We start from the raw sequence: 23622 nt of genomic DNA, 5'->3' as shown, positions 1-23622 counted from the left end.
CTGCCTGTGCTTAATAATCTTCTGCGCCTCAAAAAGGCAATTGAAAGCACTAAGGGAAGCGGCTAAAAAGGACAGAATGCCTAGCATGGAAAGTCCCACCTGCTGCCATACCTCCACGATCACACAATCATTTCTTCCTCAAGAGAGAAAGCTCTGTCCCACAGGATATGCATGATGCAAACATCATGACATTATACGAGAGCAAAGATAATCAAGGGAATTGCAACAGCTACTGAGACATCTCCTCAGCATCACTGGGAAGGTCGTTGCAAACGTTACTCTAAAAATATACCTAGAATCATATTGTGGCTTCAGAACAGGCAGATGCACAGTGGACATCAGACTGGATTTTCCATCGCAAACTGGGGAATCTAACATTATCATGCCAGACTCTAATAGGTGAGGAAATTGGAAACCCATCCACCATTTTGAAATAACTAATTCACAAACTATTGAACTTACTAAAGACCCAATTGAATGCAATTTGTCGTTCCATTTTCAGACGTCAGACAGGAAAAGGTTTGGGGGAGATTTTTCTCTTTCCAGATTTTGTCAGACCTGCTAAGTTTTTCCTGCGTCCTCTGTTGTCTTTTCAGATTCCAGCATCCACAGTATTTTTCGTATTTTAGTAATCCAGAGACCCAGGATAATACTCTGGGCACCCGAGTTTGAAACCCACCATGGCAGATGGTGAAATTTGAACTCCATAAAAATTTGGAATGCAAAACAAGCATATGTGATGTGAGAAAAACTTTCTAATAACTGGTTCGGATCTGGAAGCACTACCTGGAAGTGTGGTGGAAGTGGGATAATTCCAGGTATTCAAAAGGGCATTTGATGATTTTTTTAAAATCAAAAGTGTGAGGGGATGTGGTGAATAGACAGGGAATTGCACTAAGTCATGATGCTCGATTGGAAAGCCGATGCAGACACGATGGACCAATTAGCCTCCTTCTGCGCTGTAACATTTCTTTGAAAATGTCTAATGATTACCATGAAACCATTGTCGATTATTGTAAAAACCCACCAGGTTCACCAATGTCCTTCAGGGAAGAAAATCTACCACCCTTGCCTTGTTTGACCTTTTATGTGACTCCAAATCCACAGTGTGATTGATTCTTAAAACTCTGAGCAAGCCACTCAGTTCAAGGGCAGTTAGAGATGGGCAATAAACGCTGGCCTAGCCAGTGACACCCACATCAAATTTTTTTTTAAAAACTCCTCATCCTATCAAGGCCAAAAGCCAAGGCAGAAATATAGCATGTCCTGTGTGCTGTTAATGTGCACTACTTGGCCAGCTTCAGTTAATTATGGATTTTCTGTCCCATGCCTGTCATGTTCTCCCTCACCATCAGTGGCAAGAAAACTATAGTTATGGGACAGGGAGTGTTGTGTCTCTACCTATGATCAAAATCAAAGACACACCACTGAAAGCAATCAGCAAATTCTCTTATCTTGGATCTAGTTACAGACAACCAATTTCTTGAAGACCTCAGCAAATGCATTGGAAAAGCAGCCCCAACTTTATCCCACTAGCGAAACCGACAAGGAAAAACAACAAATTGACAAGATGCTTCAGGCCTCTGTAAGGTCTGTAACCTCAGCACATTTCTGTAGAGCAGCAAAACCTGGAGAACTTATACAACCAAGAGAAAAGACTCTGGTGTCTACAATGCATCGTTAACATTTGGAAAGACAACATGTTGCCAATGAAGTGGTCTTTTCTAGGCAAAATATGCCTAGTATGCTAGCATTAATCAAGCAACGAAGGCTTTGCTGCCTTGTGCAAGTGCACGATGGAAGATGGCCGCATTCCCAAGGATAAGCCATAAGGGAAGCAGTCCATGCCAAGAGACCAACAAGGCACCCACAACTCCAATTCTAGGTTTCTGCCAAAACATCAATCACAGCAAGTGAGAAACTCTAAATGTCAACCGATGTAAATGGCGACACAAGCTGTGGGCAAGGGTGCACTACCACGATGGTGTGAGATTTCAAAAGCTCCAAAGCAGACGCCAGCCCTGCAAACAAGACGTTGGCAGAAATCATCCCACATTACCAGTAAGGGACACCTTCACATGCGGCACTTGTGGCAGACTGATTTTTTCCGAATTAGCTTCTTCAGCCATCAAAAGATGTGCAAGAGATCTTGAGGTTGCATTCACTTCATCTTTTAGATGGATGCAAATGATATAGATTTGCAACAGGGAGTAACTGAACAACAATCAGAAATATGAATCTTGACCAATTTCCCCTTTCCAAGAGGAAGGGTCCTATCAAACCAAATTGAGAGTGGCTATTTTGGTATAGAAAAGCAGGCGGAGTCTGGTAGTTTCTTTAAAAGCAGCTAACCCTCCTATTCTGGGATACTTTGTAGTATTTGCTGAATCGGAGCATGGCATAGACTGGCAGGTTCCATCCTTTTTTTTTAAAAAAAATAAAATTTAGGACCCAATTCATTTTTTCCAATTAAGGGGCAATTTAACGTGGCCAGTCCACCTACCCTGCACATCTTTGGGTTGCGGGGGCGAAACCCACGCAAATACAGGGAGAATGTGCAAACTCCACACGCAGTGACCCTGAGCCGGGATCGAACCTGGGACCGTGGCACAGTGAGGCAGCAGTGCTAACCATTGTGACACCGTGCTGCCCCTGGCAGGTTCCATCCTTGAGCAATAATGCAGCCCCTGAAGTTTTCTTGAAACTGATTGTCAGCCATTAGGACTCACTGTGTGACATGAGTTTGTAGATGGTATCATGTGAACAGGATTCTTCAGTTTTTTTTCCCATTAGACAACTGAGATTGTTGACCAGTATGTGGAAGATGGGGACATTGCAAATAGATGTTTTTTTTAAAAATACTTAATTAAAGAGTTTTCATAGATAAACATGATCTGAAATCCAACAGCGCCCAGAAAACAAACCATACATGGTACATTTGTCGTGCTAATAACACAGAAAAACCCACACTTAAAACCCCCCCCCCCGACCTCGCAAACAATAAGATTCACTCCAGCAGAGAGGGTTGTAGTGCTACGGGAGAAGTAGGGCAAGCGCCATGAACCATGTCGAGTAACTGAAGGTGTTGGAATAGGTATGCCCCTGATAATTGAAATGTTGTCAAATTCCTCTCAGCTGGCAAACTGCCCCTCCATAAACAGGTTCCTAAAACACTCTATCCCCTTCCCTTCCCAAACCTTAATATTCGCAGCCAAACCCAATAGTGCAAACACATGGTTAGCACACATAGGGGTCAACAATGGCATGCCGTTCAGTTTGTTATGTTGCTTGAACTGCCTCCATATCTTCAGAGTAGATATCACCACCGGGTTCAAAGTATACTTCATTGGGGAGAACAGGAGTGGCACCGTCACCAGAGCCCATAAGCTCGGCCCGTTACATGAACTTGCCTCCATTCTCCCACCATAAGGTACCCGACTCCCTATACCAACCTAGCACCTTCTCCACAATGGCCGCCCAAAAATACAGGAGAACGTTAGGTAACACCGAGCCCCCAGACTTGCGATGCTTCTGAAGGTAAACCCTACGAATTCTTCGTGCCTTACCCGCACATATGAAGGAATTCACTAACTTGTTCACCCTTGCAAAGAATGATTTAGCAACGAAAGCAGGGAGGCATTGAAGCAGAAATAAGAACCTTGGCAGAATATTCATTTTGATCGTCTGCACACTACCCACTAGGGACATTGGGAGGCTATCCCATCTCTACAAATCAGATCTCGCCCTACCTACAAGGCTTGTATAATTTAACTTATAAAGCCTATGCCCATTATATATTTTTTTTTAATTTAGAGTACCAATTCAGTTTTTCCAATTAAGGGGCAATTTAGCATTGCCAATCCACACATGCTGCACATCTTTGGGTTTCATAGATTCATAGAATTTACAGTGCAGAAGGAGGCCATTCGGCCCATCGAGTCTGCACCAGCTCTTGGAAAGAGCACCCTACCCAACCGCACACCTCCACCCTATCTCCATAACCCAGTAACCCCACCAAACACTACGGGTAATTTTGGACATCAAGGGCAATTTAGCATGGCCAATCCACCTAACCTGCACATCTTTTGACTGTGGGAGGAAACCAGAGCACCCGGAGGAAACCCACACACACACGGGGAGAACATGCAGACTCTGCACAGACAGTGACCCAAGCCGGGAATCAAACCTGGGACCCTGGAGCTGTGAAGCAATTGTGCTAATCACTATGCTACCATGCTGCCTGGTTGTGGGGGCAAAACCATGCAAACACGGGGAGAATATGCAAACTCCATATGGACAGTGACCCAGGGCCGGGATCAAACCTGCGACCTCGGTGCCATTAGGCAGCAGTGCTAACCACTGTGCCACCGTGCTGCCCGTTCCCAGGCTAATCATGAGCCACCCAGATACTGGAAGCTGAAAATAAACTGTGAATTGGTATAAATCAAATCTTGATGTAAAAGGTATTTATATGGTTCATAACTTTTTGTTTCTAATTTCAGTCACGATGCAATGGACTCCTACTATGACTACATCTGGGACATCACTATCTTGGAATATTTGACGCGTATCTTTTTATTATTGTCTTAGTGTCATTGTATATTGGACTACTGTTCTCCATATCACTTGGAAGAACTGCTTCAAATCCAAATTAGTCCAATGTAAGAGTCAGAAATTGAACATGCCATTCTTTTACTTTAACATACATGTGAAGTATGTATACAAATACATGTGTACACATGTCAATCTTTTGCAAATGCACGTCCACATGGTCTGATGAGGGAAGCGGAGAAAATTTAAGTTAGTGAGACACAAAAGCAGTTTCTTGCCTGTAGTTTAATTTCTGAGCAATTTTTTGGACAGTTTTATTTTTGGCATGAGTCACTGTCAAATGGAAATACAGCATCATGCGGGACATGGTCAGCTCACCATTAATGTTCCCATTAGCTCAGTAAAGTTGCGGATTAGACTTATTGCACTGGATGTTCTTCTGCTGTCAGCAGGCATTACATTTTAAGAAATAGTTTTTAAAATTTGTTGAGGTAAAGTGAGTTCAGCTTTCAAATGTAAATTTCCACACTTGACCACAAAATTAAGACATTGCTGAATTTAACAGGGCCATTGGGAATCTCACCCACTGGCTAGAGAGTCAGTGTGAGCCCGTCACCTCCTTTGGGAAAGGTCCGCAGAATAAAGTACTACTAAAGCATTTAGCTGGACCACATTGGGCCTTCTCTGGGCTCAGGGATCCTTTGGGTTGGAAGTCCTGCCCATGGGAAGTTTGCACTTCTTAGACAATTGCCATGCAAACCTTACCTGCGAACATCGGTAGGGGGGGTGGGGGGGGGGCGGTTTGGCATATCTCCCAGATAAGTTTCCTTGGACCTCAGAAGTTACATCCCACTAAGTATGTTCATTTTCTGTTTTGTTCGGCACACTCAACTGAATTAGATTGTTTTGGGTTCAAGTCCAAAGGCAAACACATAATTTAGATCAACTCTTCAATGCAGTTGATGCATTAAACTGAGACCCTGTCTACCACCTTGGGGAAATATAGAAGATAGTACAACACTTTTTCAGTGTTCTGAATAACATTTATCCCTTAACCAACATCATTAAAATGTTGATCATCTGATCATTATCATGTAGCTGTTTGTGGGAGCTTGCTTTGTATAAATTGACTGCCAAGTTTCCTTCATTTCAAGTGCCTTCACTTCAAAAGTACTTAATTGACTGCAGATGTTAAAGTTGTGCTACATAGCTACACATCCTTCTCCTTTTTAATGCTGTTGGTAGACCTTTGGGCTAATTTCATTTACGTGCTTTAAGGGTGAGATAAGAATTTGCATGTGGCTACATCTCACCTTTTTTATAATATGCACAATAAATTTATTTTTAAAGTCTTTATATGTGATGTTTAAAAAATGCATCTGCTCTTGTATTATCAAAAGATGGTTAACTTAATCTAGTTACAGGTTGTTGCTCCAATTTTGGACAATATTGTAAACCTTCACAGGATTTTAAGCCACCTGGATGAGACATGCTGTATTGTTTACAATGAGGAACTGTTTCATACCATCCAGTGGAAAGTTGAATATGATTACTTGATCTTTCTTTGAATTTAAACTGTGCATAAAATGCTGAGAATTTGCTTCATCTACTGCAAATTGCAGTTTTCCACATGACTGTCTGTCTCTCTTAGCTATTATTTCTTGATGAGTACACAATATTGGATGGCAGCAAAGAATTTACCTGGAAGGGAAAGGAAGGTGACTGAAATGTGTATCTGCAAAGGCTTCTTTAAAATTGCATTTTCACAACTTTTTATCTTGAATTAGCAGCAACAAATAAAATGAAGGAGTCATGGAGAGTAAAATAAGTTGGACATTTGTTTTTCTAAATTGACAGGCATACTGGCCAAGTTGCGACTGCTGTTTAATTTTGCCCTTTGCGATGAAAAAGCCATTCAATTTTCTGTTAAAATAGATATTAGATACTCATTTTGTATTTGTGTTTGCTGCTCGTGAATGATTATTGAAAGTTAACAGTCTGATAACTAATTTTGTATATTGAAGTTTATAACCATTTAGTAGAAAATTTCCTTAACAATTTTCAGATATCCATCACAAAAGAGGAGAAATTGACAAAAGGCAAATAGCAGTAAGTTGCAGCAGGGCTAGTGTATGTCCATATATAGGTTATTGGGGATTTAATGTTACGATCAGATCAGCCATGATCTTATTCAAAAGATGGAGCAGGCTGGAAGGGCTGAATGGCCTACTCCTTGTTTGTATTACATTTTTTCCTGAATTGTCCACCCATCATAGATGTATAATTTAGCTTGCTAGGATCTGTAGATGACATCCGCAGGAAAAATATTATGCATTGTAGATAGGAATTGCTCCATGTAGTTTACCCTGAATTTCCTTGTTAGGCTATCCCTCAGCAAGTTTCAAAAGAACCAGCTAGTTCATCCTTTCCTGATGGATACAGCCTAGCAAAATGGTTTTGCATCCTCTCAAAACCTCTGTATCCTCTTCCTTTAATTTGGGGAACAAAACTGTACACCGCTCCGAATGTGAGCTAATCAAGAAAGGAAACAAGTTTTAGTCTAACTTATTCTTATGAATTCTATCGCTCATGGAATAAATCATAGTTTGGGTTGTTTTTGGTATGATTTTGTGGATCTGCAACAGAACTTTATGTATTATGTACTCCAAGAACCCATTACTGTATCCCCATTTAGATTCTTATTTTCTAAGTAATTTGTGACCTCGTTTTCTTACTGCCAGTTGGTACAGTGGTTAGCACTGCTGCCTCACAGCACCAGGGACCCAGATTCACCTCTGGCCTTGGGTGACTGTGTGGAGTTTGCACTTTCTCCCCGTGTCTGCATGGGTTTCCTCCCACAGTCCAAAGAAGTGCAGGTTTGGTCATGCTAAAATTGCTCCTTAGTGTCCAAAGATATGCAGGCTAATTGGGGTTACAGGGATAAGGCAGGGAATCATAGAATTTACAGTACAGGAGACCATTCAGCCCATCGATTCTGTACCGGCCCTTGGAGAGCGCACCCTACCTAAGCCCACACCTCCACCCTATCCCCGTAACCCAGCAACCCCATCTAACCTAAGGGCAATTTAGCATGGCCAATCCACCTAACTTGCACATCTTTGGTGAGGAAACCAGAGCACCCGAGGAAATCCATGCAGACACGGGGAGAAAGTACAGACTCTGCAGTGACCCAAGTGGAAATCGAACCAGGGACCCTGGTGTTGTGAAGCCATTGTAATAACCACTATGATACTGTGCTGCCCAGGAAATTGGGCATAGGTGGGGTACTCTTTCAAAGGGTCGGTGCAGACCCTATAGGCCTAATGGCCGCCTCCTGCACTGTAGGAATTCTATATTCATTCACTTACCTATATGAAGTTTGCTTGTCAATTATATGCCCAGTCTTCCTCACTGACTATCCTTGGGTTTGATTCTAATTTAACATAAATTGTGGGTAAATGGTCCTTATGTACCCTATCTTCTACCACTCTGAATTGTTACCCTTTACCAACACATTCCGTTAAGAAAATTTTTTAATGTGCAGTACCTTTAATTTATTTCACCAGAGACATTGTGCATAATAATTGCCAGGCTTCTGTGCACACACACAACACAGCATTATTTTTCTTCCAGCCAGCTCCACTTTGAATCCATTATGCGGAACCTTATTGTGGACTTTTGGAATTACCCTTGTCTGCTCGGTTACCTCTTCATGAGGTTATCATGCAAGAGTATGGGAACCTGTGACGGTGACAGTATGGTTAAAAAAAAATGGTTCCGTAACTGCAAATGGAACATTGTTTTTCAGGTTAGGTAATTTGTTCCCCACAGATATTTGGATCCATTATTCAGCTTCAGTTTTTACAAGCAACCTCCACTTGGGTGTAGGATTATAATCTTGCGTGATACTATGTAGGTTGCCATGGTTCGTATATAATGGAGAATAGTTTTAGACTTCAGTAATACATAAACAAGATGGTGAAATAATAATAGCATGGCAGATGGAATTATATGTAGAGAATTGTGAAATGATGCACTTTGGAAGACGTGCACAGTAAGACAGTATACCATAAGTGGCATGAGTTGGAAAAATATAGATGAGCAGTAACCTTGTTGTCCATATCCACAATTCCTTTAAGGTTGGACAGTGAGTTAATAAGGTGGTTAAAAATACATGGGTTACTTGAATTTGTGGCGGAAATAGTAAAAAGTGGTCATCCTAGATGTAAAAGCAATTTTAAGATTTAGAGCAGAAACATTTCAGATCAGAAGAAACAGGATTGCTCATAAATATTTTGTAGAAGTTAACCGTCCTATTATCTCGAAGGGACCAACCAAAATTTTGTCTGGATCTATTGTCATGTGTATTTTTGCTTTTCTACCTTTGTAGCTTCAGTAAATATATTTTGAGTGGTAAGTAAAAAGTAACGTCGCCATATTAGTCCTAGATGACCACAGGCTGCTCCCCTTTTGAAGGGGGGGGGAGAAAGAGTTGACTGGTGGTGATTTAACCCGAGGATCCCCACCTCAGGTGAGGGGCCAGGTTTAGAAACCGGGGCCTTCCTGAATAACCTCAGCCAGTACGGGAATTGAACCCATTGTTGCCGTCATTCTGTGTCACAAACCAGCTGCACAGCCCCCAAATGAGTCATGTGGGTTCTATAATCATACCTTAATTTAGTTCCTAGTGGACAAGCCTACACAAATTAAAACACATCACTTACTAGAGGGTGGAAGGATGGCTGGTGGATGAAATGAATATATCACCTCTACAGTTGTGTTCTTGAGGTCATGGGTGAATCCTTATCTGTCAATCAAAACTATCCCTCAAATATTCTGCCTTTTAGTATTTGTATTTCAAACCTTAATAGAAAGGAAAATCCAGACCTTTACTTCTCTCTCTCACACGTAGCAGTATCTAAACTTCTGTATCTTCTATTGAAGGTTCAACTTATTTCTACATACAAAATGCTTTAGATGTACTGCAAGCTGAATGTGCCCTATAAATAAACCTCCATTGTGCAGAAGTAAAATGACAAAAGGCACCTGTTTTGGAGGACAGTTCAGCAAGCAAGACTGAAATAACCAAAATATTATTCATGGTGTTAAAGTTTGCTGCTGTTTGGTATCATATCCTTACTTTTTTATTCTTTTCTTAAAAACTCTTCCCTAGATCAAAGCAATAGGCCAATCTGAGCTCAACTCCAGCAACCCTGAAGAGGTTTTACATCTTGCAGCACAGAAGAGGAAAAAGAAGTTCCTACAAGCCATGGCAAAACTGTACTTTTAACACACCATTATTAGGTGCAATTGCTTGAAAACATCCATTGGTAATAAGTACAGAAGATTTTCTACAATTTCTTACTATTTATGAATAATGCCATTAAAATATTTGGCTGGATTTTGCTTTGGTTGTCTTCATAGTATTTCTGTCTACAATGTAGATTTTTTTTTTAAGTGAAAGAGTACATTTTCAAATTTTTTAAAATTGAATTTCACAGCACCTAGTATTTATTTCATAGTACTGGTCTTAACACACATTTAAAGATATCCAACTGGCATTTAGCATACACTTTGAATGTTCATATCTTCTTTTGACCATTGAAAAATATTGTATTTTTATAGTGGTGTTGGATAGCTATGCATCAATAGCTATGTAATTTTCTGTACATTTTTACAATGCTATTTACAATAATACATTAAATTCATGTTACATTTCTCTTTGGCAGTGAGATTTCTTTTTTTCAGTTGTGTAATACAGCTGGGTGTGAAATTCTTATAGTTTATATACCAACTATTTAATATCTTATTGTATGTACATGGTCCTATTTCGACATTGCAGTATTTACAAACTGGAGCCCAAACTAAGAACTCCACTCACTCACTTATCTTCAAAACACATGTAAATTCTGAGGCTTTGCAGAGTAAGTCTCACTTGATCTGCTTGGTTTATGGTCCAGGCTTTAACCACCCTGAAAAAGGAAAACAGCACCAGTGTAGGACCAAATACCATAGCCCCGCATTAAAAAAAATAAAGTTCAAACTGTTCATTGTGTTGTAGTTACGAGTGCCAGCATGCATAAAAAATGTTCCAAGTTATTTGTGTAAATAATGGAATGTGCTATAAAGCAGATTTAAAGATTTGCCTATACTTTCTGAACATATGTCATTCACAGTGGTAGTTTAAGATTGTACATAGAGATCCATTCTTCAACAATGTGCTGGCTGTTAAATATTGGGAGGGGAAAGGCAAATGAAAGCTAGTTGCAAGTTGTAGAATGTCTCCCCCCATTGTAAACTTGAAAGTAAAGTATGTGGTCCCTCAACTTATTTCGTCAATCTCACCTACAGCACACAATTTCACAGTTCCGTTCAGCTTTCTACCAAAATAAATTTAAACCCAAAAGCTCTACTTTCTGATGAAATTGCTTCTTTGCTGGAATTCCAAACGCACAGAACAGAATTAACAGGCAAGCATGTTTCTTCTGAATAAAGTAATTGTAATTAATTGGATTGGCATATGTCACCTTGATGTGCAGATTGAATAGAAAATCTGTCCCACATCAATAGACTTCACTGGCTTTTGTTTAGGTATATATTTCCCAACAGATTGGTCTCTTGGGCAGAAGTGAAGTGTTGTTCTGGAGCAAGCTTGCTCACTCTTTAAAACAAATTAAAAACATCAGATGATGTAATGCTGTCATTATTTTTTCTAAAATTAAAAACTTTGGTCTGCTCAAGTTTCCAGATGCCTCTTGTGGCAGTAATATGGCCCCTGCTCCCAGTAATCAATTCCACAGTTCATGGGCATTTTCTGTCCTTTCTGTTCCAGGAAATTCACCCATTCAGCATGTTGAACTAGACAATGGCTTTTCAGTGCTTTTGGGTGGAGTCAAGATCCCTCCTATGGACACAGGGGATAGCCTTGCTGTGCACTCTGTTTTCCTGATGTGTGCTTCTTCCTGGAAGGAAAAAAGTAGTGATAGGTTTTCAGATTAGCAATTCAAAGATAGCTTACAACATTAAAGGACAAAGCAACTTAATGAAAAATATGCAAAGAACATCTCAAATTACCATTCTACAGCCAGCAGATAGGATAATAGGTGGTAAAACAAGTCTTCACTAGAAATGTTTTTCAGCTGGATTTGCCAATATTTTATGGCTTTTTATAAAATAAATGTAGAAAACCCCCCAATTAAGGGGCAATTTAGCATGGCCAGTTCATCTACCCTGCACATCTTTGGGTTATGGGAGTGAGACCCAATGCACAGGCAGACTATTATGAACATACCAGAAATCCATCTGATTATTTGCAAAACATCTTCAATTTAAGGATGGAGAACAAAGTATGTGTACTTAAGATTTTACAATAGTGATGCATAAGTTACTAGAAGGCATAATTTTAGGAATTTCCAAATGCACTTAAGGTTTTTATGAGGCCCAATACTGGCTATTACTATAGTTCAAGGTAGCAGCAAAGTGCAATCCTACCTTCAGTAATTTAATAAGTTTGTTGCTTCTATATTGTTCCTGATTCTCTTAACTCACCATGTGGGTTAGTAAGTTTGAGGAGGATGTGAAAATTGTTGGGGTGGTAAATAGTGAGGATAACCTTAGATTACAGGGGGATATAGACAGCTGGACCCTGGGAAGCACTGAGGATGAGAGGGACCTTGGTGTGCATGTACACTGTTGCCTACAGCACCAAGGACCCAGGTCACTGTCGGCGTGGAGTTTGCACATTCTCCCCATGTCTGCATGGGTTTCACCCCCACAATTCAAAAGATGTGCAGGTTAGGTGGATTGGGAACATTAATTTGCCCCTTAATTGGGGGAAAAATAATTGGGTACTCTGAATTTTTTTTTTATAAAGGCATTTGGTATACTTGCCTTTATCAGCCGAGGCATAGAGTTCAAGAGCAGGGAGGTTATGCTGGAACTGTATAAAACACTGGTTAATCCACAAAGTGATTTGATAGCACTGGAAAGGGTGCAGGAGATTTACCAGGCCTGAGACTAGTTATGAAGAGAGATTGGATTGCTTTCCTTGGAGCAGAGGAGACAGAGGGTGAACAGGAATGAGATGTATAAAATTATGAGAGGCATAGATAGAGAAGACATGAAGAAACTTTTCCACTTGGTGGAGGGATCAATGACCAGGGGCATAGCTTTAAGGTAAAAGGGCAGGTTGAGGGGATGGGAGGGACCTTTTTACCCAAAGGGTGGAGGAAGTTTGGAACCTGCTGCCTAATAGAATGGTGGAAGCAGAGAACCTAAGTATTTAGATATAGGCCTTGTTATTGCAAGTGCACAAGGCTATGGGCCAAGTGCTGGAAAAATGGGATATTAGAATAATCAGGTGGTTGTTTTTGACTGTGTGAAGCAAGATTTTTACTGTTATCCAGCTTACTTTAATGGCTCTTTGGGTCACAGGCATTTTCTGTATCTTCCATTTGCCTTTTCCAACCCAAAATACTCTTTGCTGCCTGGCATACTGTAGGCATTGTATCAAACCACAAGGCTCTACCTGCTATACTATATAGCATGATAACCTTTTATGGACCAGGAACAAGAGTGGTTCAGATCAAAGTCTCAAGTTAGTAGGTTGATATTTTGGAAGGATTAGATCAAATTGGCTGAAGAGGATTGTGATCTTAGGTGAACCAAGGAAGAGTTCATCTGTTTCCTGTCTAGCCAGAAACCATCAGGAAAACTGACAACTCTTCCATAGGTGTCACTTCATTCAAAACTCTGCAGACAATTCTTAACTCACACTGCAGTTCCATCACTGGCATACATTAACTACTTATCCAAAAACCATCCCCATGTTCCATAACCCCATCCCTACAATCTTCTAAGAATGAAATGAAAATCACATTGTCACGAGTAGGCTTCAATAAAGTTACTGTGAAAAGCCCCTAGTCGCCACATTCTGACGCCTGTTCGGGGAGGCTGTTACAGGAATCGAACAGTGCTGCTGGCCTGCCTTGGTCTGCTTTCAAAGCCAACGATTTAGCCCAGTGTGCTAAACAGCCCCTGTGTAGCAGAATGCAGCCATACTTCTCACATTCTGGTCTCGTGTATCCCCAATTCCCTTCGAAACTGTTGCCATTAACCTCATCTCTTAGCTGTCTAGTATTCCCTTTCTAAACCTCCGCTCTTAGATGCCACAATAATCTGCCTTCCTGTGATTTGATGTCAAATCTTCTCTGATGAAACTTCTCAGGATTGTTTTAATGTTTAAAAAGAATCACGGGTGCTGACTGGAATACAGCTTCATATGCATAAAATTAAATAGGAATGGAGGGGATAGAAAAACAAACATTACTACTGAACTAGTTCCTCAAGGCAAAGGAACAATGTTCCAAGTTGATTTTTTAAAATCCTCTCCACCTTAATAATGGATAAATTGAAGTGAAAATAACTCACCAGCAAATCTAAGTACTTAGTATGTGTCTGAATGTTATGTCTGTCTTCATCAGCCACTTGCTTGAAATCTCTTAACTTTAATGGATCACCTTCTCTCAGTGTCTTAGCAAAAGGTATCATCCAGTTAAAGCATATGGAAATGCTCTCCCATTCCAGACCTAGAACCACAGCAAATTGTTCAGAACAGAACATTTAGAAGTACATAAAAATAACCAGTTTATTCATTTCAATCAATATTGTGAATATGCAATCACAAGTAAATTGTATAGTTTTAAATGGATTTCACAATAAAGATTAAAACAATACAACCCAAAAACAACTCAGATGCTGATATAAAAAGCAAACACACCAAGGATTGCAGGAGCTAAAATGATTGACTCACCATCCATAATTTCTTGAGCACACAAATCAATGCTCCATACAATTTTTAAAAACAAGATAAGCTTTGCATTGTATAATTTCAAAATGTTAGATTGGCCGTTATTTCTGAATTAAGTTCAGACAACATAAAAATATATGAAAATGAAAATCACTTGTCACAAGTAGGCTTCAAATGAAGTTACTGTGAGAAGTCCCTAGTCACCACCTGTTTGGGGGAGGCTGGTACGCGAATTGAACCGTGCTGCTGACCTGCTTTGGTCTGCTTTCAAAGCCAGAGATTTAGCCCTGTGCTAAACCAGCCCCGTCAAATGTTCCCTCTTCAAATCAGTATATCTTAATGGCATTTGCAGTACATGCCATTTCAACAATTGGCCTGCTAAATATACCATGTTGCGCTCATTTCAAAACAACTGTGCACATCAGACCAGTGTTTATCAAAGGAGTATCTTTGATAAACACTCTGGCAACATTTCAGCTGTTTCAGAAATAGTAGATTTCAGGCTAACAGAATATGCTACGCAAAATGTTCTATGGCACCTTTTCATGTCTAGAAGTGGTGTGCCTCTATTATAAGAATATGTTTCTCTTCTGTTCCAATCACATGTCTCGTTCCACTAGATGAGGGCATCAAACTCAAGGGGCGCGATTCTCCATTCCTGAGACTAAGAGTGACACCGGGGCAGAATTAGTTGATTTTGGGGCAGCACAGGGTGCAATGGGTTAGCCCTGCAGCCTCACGGCACCGTGGTCCCAGGTCCGATCCCGGCTCTGGATCACTGTCCGTGTGGAGTTTGCACATTCTCCGTGTTTACGTGGGTTTTGCTTCCACAACCGAAAAGATGTGCAGGCCAGGTGGATTGGCCATGCTAAATTGCCCCGGAATTGGAAATAAATGAAGTGGGTACTCTAAATGATTTTTTAAAATAATTAGCGATTTTCACGATAGCAAAACGGACACTGAACCTATTCAGCGACTGTGGAGGGACTAGCACCAGTGCCACATGGAACACAATGGATTTCAATTAAAAACGGTGCAGAATTCGCCAGGTCTCTGATTGGCACTCAGGAGGCTGTCAAGCTGCAGCCAAATGTACACATTACAATCCCCACATACACACACTCATCCCAGCCAACAAGATGGCACTGGTTGTGCTGGAGTGTGCCCATACAGCTGATGGGTCGGCTGGGGGACACCTATCTGACCTGTAGCCCTAAGTTCACAGTGGGCTGTCAGCGGCGTGCACAGCTGCATAGCTGTCTTGCCGGCTACAGCAATGGTGTTCCATGCCAGTCCACTGGACCCCACAGCCCAACTCCTAGCCACCACTCCGCCCCGGCAGAAGTCCCCAGCCAGCGGCACAACTGTCAGCAATGTATGGCAATGTTGGGCACTTTCCGTATCTCCTCTTTTTCACTTAGCAGTCACAACATCGGTTTCATGATTTTTAAAAGGGCAAGTGAACCGTGCCGTCAGGAACTCGGCCCATCGGAGGCAGATGCCCCAGAGAATACTGGATCGGGCCCACTAATAACATGCAAATGGTGTTTACTGTACTTGTGTTCCAGACCACACTGAAAAATGGAATGAAATGAAAATCGCTTATCGTCAAGAGTAGGCTTCAATAAAGTTACTGTGAAAAGCCCCTAGTCGCCACATTCCGGCACCTGTCCAGGGAGGCTGGTACAAGTGGCACTGGCGCCACTGGTCGAGATAACAGAGAACTGCGATTTGGCATCAAATTGGCACCCTGCAATTTTGGTGTCAGAACATATTCTCTGCCCAATCACATTTCAGCGTCAGTCAGAGAATCCTAAGTCAATCAAATGTGAGGCGAATACAGTGATGCATTGAATAAGGCCACAAGAAAAGCAATTAGTCGTGGCAATCAGGAACAGATGACTGCAGAAGGCAAGAGATGAATCAAGTTCACAAATACGACTAGTGTCCATGGAGGGGATAAGCAAAAGCAGCCTGGTTGTGCTGAACAGCCCATTCGATATCCATGTACTAAACTGCAATGGCCAGGAAATTGCACGGGAGCACACAGAATAAAGATTGCTCTCTGAGCACCAATGCTGCAAATCATTTCCGAAGCATCCTGCAAAGCTGTGAGATATATTTAGAGATGCTAACTGCAGCCACCTGTACAGCCTGCAAGATGGCTCCTACCACGACATATCGTGTGGCACCTTGGCAGAGATGCTAAGTACTTAGTTTCTCCTGCAAGTGTTGTTCGGATTTTGACTAGAGACTTCTGTCATCAATGCACTGGAATCCGGAGTATGTAGCAACTGGAAAATCTTGTAATAGATCTCAATGCTTCAGATTCTCAGGCAGTAGCTGGAGGTTTGGAACATGCATTGATAAAGCTGCTGGCTCAAAAACTCCTTTTCCAAATCTTAGTGCCAGAGAAACAATGAAGTAATCTGCCACGGTGCAGTTACTACTGCATACAGCAATAGGCTGGTTGCAAAAGGAGGAAATTTTAAAATGTTTATCAAAAGAAATTGCTTCAAAAAGCAGTGAGAAAGTAGTTGCTTATGCAACAACAAAAATACAACACCTGGACAAATTGGATTGTGTTGTTATTATGGTGGAATAAGAACTTGGATCAACTGGTAGCTTCCAAGGTATCGTAGGCACTGACAATTTACAAGATTGGGTGAGGAAGGTAGAGTAAAAGTAATTCAGGAATCCACCAGAGCACTGAAGCCTATTTTCTCTTTAAATGATACTTAGCATCAGGAGGTCCAATGCAGCCTTCCTTTTGCTGGGTTATAGAACTCCAAACCTGGGGTGCCATCTTCACCACTCTGCTGACCTGGGCTCACAATATTGTGAAAGCATCCCGACAGAAAGAACAGCAATTTCTCAATGACACCCATGAAGAAAGAACTTGCTCTAACTATAACTCGCATTCATATTACCAAGACATCTAAAGTGCATTTCTTTTTTTTCTGAAACAAACTATTTTATTGAGGTCGTTTTTCGGCATTGTAAACAGTTACAGACATCAACGAAACGAAAGCAAAAAAGGCAAAAATGTGCAAACATCCATGTACATTCAATACTTCAATTGTACCATACTGCACATGCCCACTCCTCTCCCATCAGCACTACCTGCCAATTTATCCCTCCTACTCTACTCTAACCTCTGCCCCCCCACCCCACCCCACCCCTGCTGACGCTCACTCTCCTGCAAAGAAGTCAATGAATGGTTGCCACCTTCAGGCGAACCCCTGTACAGATCCCCTCAAGGCAAACTAATTTTTTCCATACCCAGAAAACTCGACATGTCCGAAAGCCACAACTCAGTCTTCGGGGGCTTGGAGTCCTTCCATGCCAATTATATTCGTCGCCGGGCTATCAGGGAAGCAAAGGCCAAAACATCGGCCTATTTCTCACCCTGGACTCCCGGGTCCTCTGAAACCCCAAAAATTGCCACCCCTGGACCCATCGCCACTCTTGTTTTTAGCACCCGGGACATGATCCCCGCAAATCCCTCCCAGTAACCCCCAAGCATCGGACATGCCCAAAACATGTGAACGTGGTTCACTGGTCCTCCTGCGCACCTAGCGCACTTGTCCTCTATCCCAAAGAATTTGCTCATCCGAGCCACCGTCATGTGGGCCCGGTGAACAACCTTAAATTGAATCAGGCCAAGCCTGGCACATGTTGCGGTCGAATTTACCCTACTCAGGGCCTCTGCCCACAGCCTGTCCTCCATTTCCCCGCCTAGCTCCTCCTCCCATTTGAGTTTCAGTTCCTCTGTCTGGAACCCTTCCCCCCCCCCCCTCATGAGCACCTTATAAATATCAGAGACTCTCGCCTCCCCTCCTTCCCCCCTAGAGACTATTCTGTCTTGGATCCCCATTGGCGGGAGGCGTGGGAAAGATGGGACCTGTCTACGGACAAAGTCCCGCAACTGTAGGTACCTGAAATCGTTTCCCCTTACCAGCCCAAATTTCTCCTCCAAGCTCCTCAAACTCGCAAAGCTCCCCTCCAGGAACATATCCCCCACCCCCGCCCGCCGCCATGTTCGAAACCCCCCATCCATACTCCCGGGGGCAAACCGGTGGATGTCGCAGATTGGCGCCCAAACCGACGCCCCCATCTCCCCTACATGCCTCCTCCACTGGCCCCATATCCGCAGGGTCGCCACCACTCCCGGGCTGGTGGAGTACCTGGCCGGCGGCAACGGTAGAGGAGAAGTGACCAGGGCTGCCAAGCTTGTGCCCCTGCACAAAGCCACCTCCACCCACTCCCAGATAGACCCCGTACCCACCATCCACTTCCTTATCATAGCGATGTTAGCCGCCCAGTAATAGTTAATCAGACTCGGCAATGCCAGCCCTCCCTTGCTGCAGCTCCTCTCAAGCATCGCCTTCTTCACCCGCGGGGATTTTCCCGCCCAGACAAAGCTCATGATCATCTTGTTAACCCTTTTGAAGAAGGACTGTGGGATAAAGATCGGGAGGCACTGAAAAATGAACAGGAATCTAGGGAGGATTGTCATCTTTACAGTCTGCACCCTCCCTGCCAGCGACAGTGCATCCCATCTCCGAAACTCTCCCTTCATTTGCTCCACCACCCTGGTCAAATTTAACTTGTGCAGCCTGCCCCAGTCTCGTGCCACCTGGATCCCCAAGTACCAGAAATTTTCCTCAACCAGCCTAAATGGTAGCCCTCTCAATCTGTTCTCCTGGCCCCTTGCCTGCACCAAACATTTCACTCTTGGCCATATTCAATTTGTACCCTGAGAACTGGCCGAACTTCCTCAATGTTTCCAGTATACTTTCCATCCAGGCCAATGGGTCCGACACGTACAGGAGCAGGTCGTCCGCATAGAGAGAGACCCTATGTTCCACTCCGCCCCTAACCATCCCTTTGCGGCTCTCAGCGTAATCGCCAGCGGCTCTATGGCCAGCGCAAACAGCAGCGGGGAGAGCTGACAGCCCTGTCTGGTCCCGCGGTATAGTCTAAAATACTCTGACACTTCTCGGTTTGTCCTGACACTGGCTTTTGGGGCCTGGTACAATCGCTTGATCCAATTCACCAGTCCCTCCCCGAACCGTCCGAGCACCTCCCATCGATAACCCCACTCCACCCGGTCGAAGGCCTTCTCGGCGTCCATCGCCACCACTACCTCCACCTCCTTGCCCGTCGGGGGCATCATTATCACATTGAGTAATCTTCTCAAGTTGGCAGACAGCTGCCTGCCTTTCACGAACCCAGTTTGGTCATCCTCAATCACCTCCGGTACACAGTCCTCAATTCTAATCGCCAGGACCTTTGGCAGGAGCTTGGCATCTACATTGATCAGGGAGATTGGCCTGCTTCCGGGTCCTTACCCCGCTTCAATATCAGTGATATAGTGGCTTGCGACATTGTCGGCGGCAGGGTCCCTCGCCTCATTAAAAACCCTCGTCAAGACCGGACCCACTAACTCAGAGAACTTCTTATAAAACTCTACTGGGTAAATTACAAATAAGTTTGCACAAAATAGTCCCACATGCTTAATGGACAAGGTGCCTTTGTAGATGTTGGGATCGTGCTAGACCAGACCAACATTAGAAAGCAGGTTAGGGCCAGACCTCATGTACATGCCAAATACACCATCATTGTGATTATTTACATGACTATAACAGGTCCTTGTATTTAGAATATTGACTTTATTTATATTGTAATTATTGGAGTTGGGTGGAACCATTCTTTCACTTCAGGGAGCTGAGTCCCAATGTAGTTGAAAATGATAGGAAACGATATTGTGTCATGCAAATAGATTTACATAGCTTTGATCCTAATGCCTATCCCACCAAAAAAGCATGAAAGAAATAATATGAGACTTAACAACACAGGACAATTAGTGCGCATGGAATGAAGTTCCTGAACCCCTTAAGCAATTGAAACCAGTTCATGAGACCACGGATTAGTATTATACAGTACCTACCTTCAGTACAATGTCTACCCCAACCAAAACAAATAGAGCTCTCCATTGACGAAATAGACATGGATCTATAGCATACAAGCTGCCTGTAATTTGGCCTCATTCACTCAGGCAGTACCTAGAATATTAGGTGTGTGAATGCAAGTGCTCTTCCTATGCTCTGCGTGGAGCTATACACAATGAAACCTAAAATTGCACATACGCAATCAAATGTAAATTTGAGGCAAGAACCTCCATACCTGAAGCTTTGAAAGTATCTTCTATAGATGTGTAGTAGCAAATAGCAGCAGCAGCCAGCACACCATATGAGAAACTCAAACTCTCAACATCAAGGATACATAGATCTAAAAGCTGCACAGAAAAAGTTCAAAAATAGATAATGAGCGATGATATTTGTACTTTTATCATTATTGTAGTATTACAAAACCTGTGCTTTAAAACAGCAATTGGCAAAGTAGTGCATTTTGGCATCCTGGTTCTAAATTAACATGGACATTTTAAAAATGGACAGCAGTGCAACAAAGCCAGCAAATCCCTTCAAAAGCTTCTGATTGAAGGCGAGATATTAAGTGGAGATGGAATTTCCATAATTAGAGAGAAAACTGGTTATCCAGCGAATAGGAAGAGATCATTATGTCCAACAATGCTTCAGTAAAGCTTGGACTATAATGGGGCAGAGCAAGAATTGGAAGAACGTTGAGGGATGTGCAATGGGATATGATTTAAGTCTTTTGAAGCTGTAACTAGGTGAGGGAGGAAAGGATTCAAACTGGCACCAAGAGCAGAGATGTTTATGGAGGCAGCGCAGCAAATTCATACCCAGTCACTCCACCTTTCAACCCAAAATACAGAATCATTAGCAAGGTCAGAAAATTGATTTGGGGCAAACATTTCCATCCAAAAGTATTGTAATCACTTCAGTTAAAGTCACACTATTGATATTGCTATCCACATCACTGAACTATGGCTTGGTAAAATACAATTTATTTTCAGCAAACGCAGAGTCTTAAAAAGATGTTCGGATAGGAAACCAGTTAAGTCACTGATGATGGTCTCAAATTAAATGTACAAATAAAGTACCAAAAAAAAAACCCCACCAAAAAAAGCGCGTAAATTGTAGTTCAAAATCAAATAGAAACAGCCACAAGATTTCCCAGCATGTCCATTGATGACTTTGGTCGAACATTTTAAAATTATTTCTGTAGCAGCTTAACATTTAAATCATTTTGTCTACACAATAGGTACTGCATGTGAAGAAGAAACATGGAGGGCAGCTGCTGATTTAACTGTAAAATGGACACTTGCTTCACAATGCGGAAAGTAATTACCTGTGCAATCTGTATAAAGGTTTCTTGAGAATACTGAGGCAGCGACATGTTGGGTACTTCTTTTAAACAGATTATTTGAAGATAAAGGTTCAACCAGCAAATAATAGTCACTGGACACAGTTCCCAGTTTAAGGCCTTAAAAAGAAGAAATACACATAAATAGTTTTGTGCGAGCCGTTATTTGCAATTTTCTCAGCACCCTCTCCCTAGCACTTTTGCTGTTGCTCAACTGCAACATTAGATGCTAGAACCTTGCAGGGGTTTGATGCAGCTTCCTCTAATTTTTTTTTTTTTAAAAGGATCCTCAAATGTCTTTTTTTTTTTTAAAACCTGCCTTCTTAACCAGTCCTGCTATCAAAGCCTTGTGTTGTAAACCCTCCCCAAGTCTGTATTCTTTCACCCATAAAAACTGTACCATTCCTGGCCAGATCACCTCCCTTCATTATTCCCACTAAAATGTATCACTTCAAACTTCTCCGCATTAAATTTAATTTGCCCATTTCACCAATTTATGCCTCCCTGAAGTGTTGCTATCCTCTTGGTTTACATTCCCAGGGCTAAATAAAACGTTGGATGGAAACAAGGTAGGAGACAAGATTATCGCAGATTCAGATAGCATAGGAGAGAATTGGTCCATCTTGCCTGAGCATTCTTTCTGAAAGATATTCAAATCAGTCCCAGCCCATTCACCTTCTCTATGCCCCTAAAAGTTTTCCATTTCAAGTACAGAGAGCTACGACAAATCTGCTTCCTCCAACTGTTCAGGCAGTGCCACCCAGATCAATCGCCACTTTATGGGGAAACGGTTACATGGTGGTAATGCCACTGGATCAGCAATCCAGAGGCCCAGGATAATGCTCAGGGGACATGGGTTCAAACTGCACCATGGCAGCTGGTGGAATTTAAATTCTATTAATAAAATATGGATTTGAAAGCTAATCTCTGTAATGGCAACCATGAAACATCCAGAGACCCAGGCTCATGCTCTGGGACACGAGTTCAAAATCACACAAAGATCTCACAGCATCGATTAGTGCAAAAACCCGCCTGGTTCAAAATGTCCTTTAGGGAAGGAAATCAGCCATCGGCCTACATGTGCCTGCAGATTCACAGTAATGTGATTGACTTTTACTGCCCTCTGAAATAACCTGGCAAGCCATTCAGATCAAGATGCCCACGGCCCAAGAATAAAGAAAATTAAATAACTTTGTTAAACATGCCGCACCCCCCCCCCCCCCCCCCCCCCCCCCCCACACCCTTTTCTTTTGCCAATAAATTTACATCTTGGTCCTCTGGTTACTGGCCAATGGAAACAGTCACCCCAATTACCTCCCTAATTTTGAAAACCTCTATTAAATCTCACTTCAACCTTCTAGAAACATAGCAAATAGAAGCAAGATGCCCCCATTCGGCCCTTCCCAAAGTACTATAACTACTTCTTGAAAAGGTACAGGGCGGGATTCTCCGTTGGATGACTCTGAAATCGCGAAACATGATTGGCCGGAGAATAGTTTCTGACCGAAAATTGCAGTGGGCACTAATTTGCCACCAGATCGCAAATCGCAATTCTGTCACCTCGTCAGCGGCGTCAATGTGGTCCAGAATGCAGGTACAGTAAACATGGTTTGCATATCATCACGGGCCTAACCCGGTATTCTCCGGTGCCTCCACGATTCTCTGCCTCTGACAGGCTGAGTTCCCAACGGCGTGGTTCACTTGTGATTTTAAAAATCGTAAAGCCGACATTGTGGCTGCTTTGGGGGGGGGGGGGGGGGGGGGGGGGAGATATACGTAAAGTGTCCAGCATCACCATAGTTTTCTGACAGTTGTGCCGCTGGCCAGGGGGCTTAGGAGGTGGGCTTTCTACGACCGAAAAGGTGACGCAAAACGACCGTCAATCCTCCGCCTGGTGGGGGACTGGCAGGCACGCTGCGTGGGGTCCCCATCGCTGCAATTGCTGGATCCGTGGCCCCGCATGTGCACGG

The 23622-nt window shown here is 42.6% G+C and overlaps 2 protein-coding genes across 4 annotated transcripts in view; one reads left to right on the top strand and one right to left on the bottom strand.

Annotated features, from left to right (window-relative positions):
* The window catches only part of ints8 (integrator complex subunit 8), a 122935-nt gene extending 112665 nt beyond the window's left edge, over window positions 1-10270 (top strand). Inside the window, 3 exon segments of the mRNA XM_038808995.1 lie at window positions 4503-4567; window positions 6617-6660; window positions 9725-10270. Coding sequence (XP_038664923.1) covers window positions 4503-4567; window positions 6617-6660; window positions 9725-9841 — 226 coding nt within the window. The 3' untranslated portion in view covers window positions 9842-10270.
* Window positions 10037-23622, bottom strand: part of ccne2 (cyclin E2) — a 37162-nt gene continuing 23576 nt past the window's right edge. For all 3 annotated transcript variants that reach the window (XM_038808997.1, XM_038808996.1, XM_038808998.1), the window contains 4 exons: window positions 21638-21772; window positions 20549-20660; window positions 13981-14138; window positions 10037-11513 (listed from right to left, as the gene is read on the bottom strand). In XM_038808997.1, the coding sequence (XP_038664925.1) occupies window positions 11397-11513; window positions 13981-14138; window positions 20549-20660; window positions 21638-21772 (522 nt within the window). In that variant the 3' untranslated portion in view covers window positions 10037-11396. The remainder of the gene's footprint in view (window positions 11514-13980; window positions 14139-20548; window positions 20661-21637; window positions 21773-23622) is intronic.

This window comes from Scyliorhinus canicula, chromosome 10 (genome assembly GCF_902713615.1).
Source record: "Scyliorhinus canicula chromosome 10, sScyCan1.1, whole genome shotgun sequence".
NCBI classification, from domain to species: Eukaryota; Metazoa; Chordata; class Chondrichthyes; order Carcharhiniformes; family Scyliorhinidae; genus Scyliorhinus; species Scyliorhinus canicula.
This window is presented reverse-complemented; position numbering and strand designations above follow the sequence as displayed.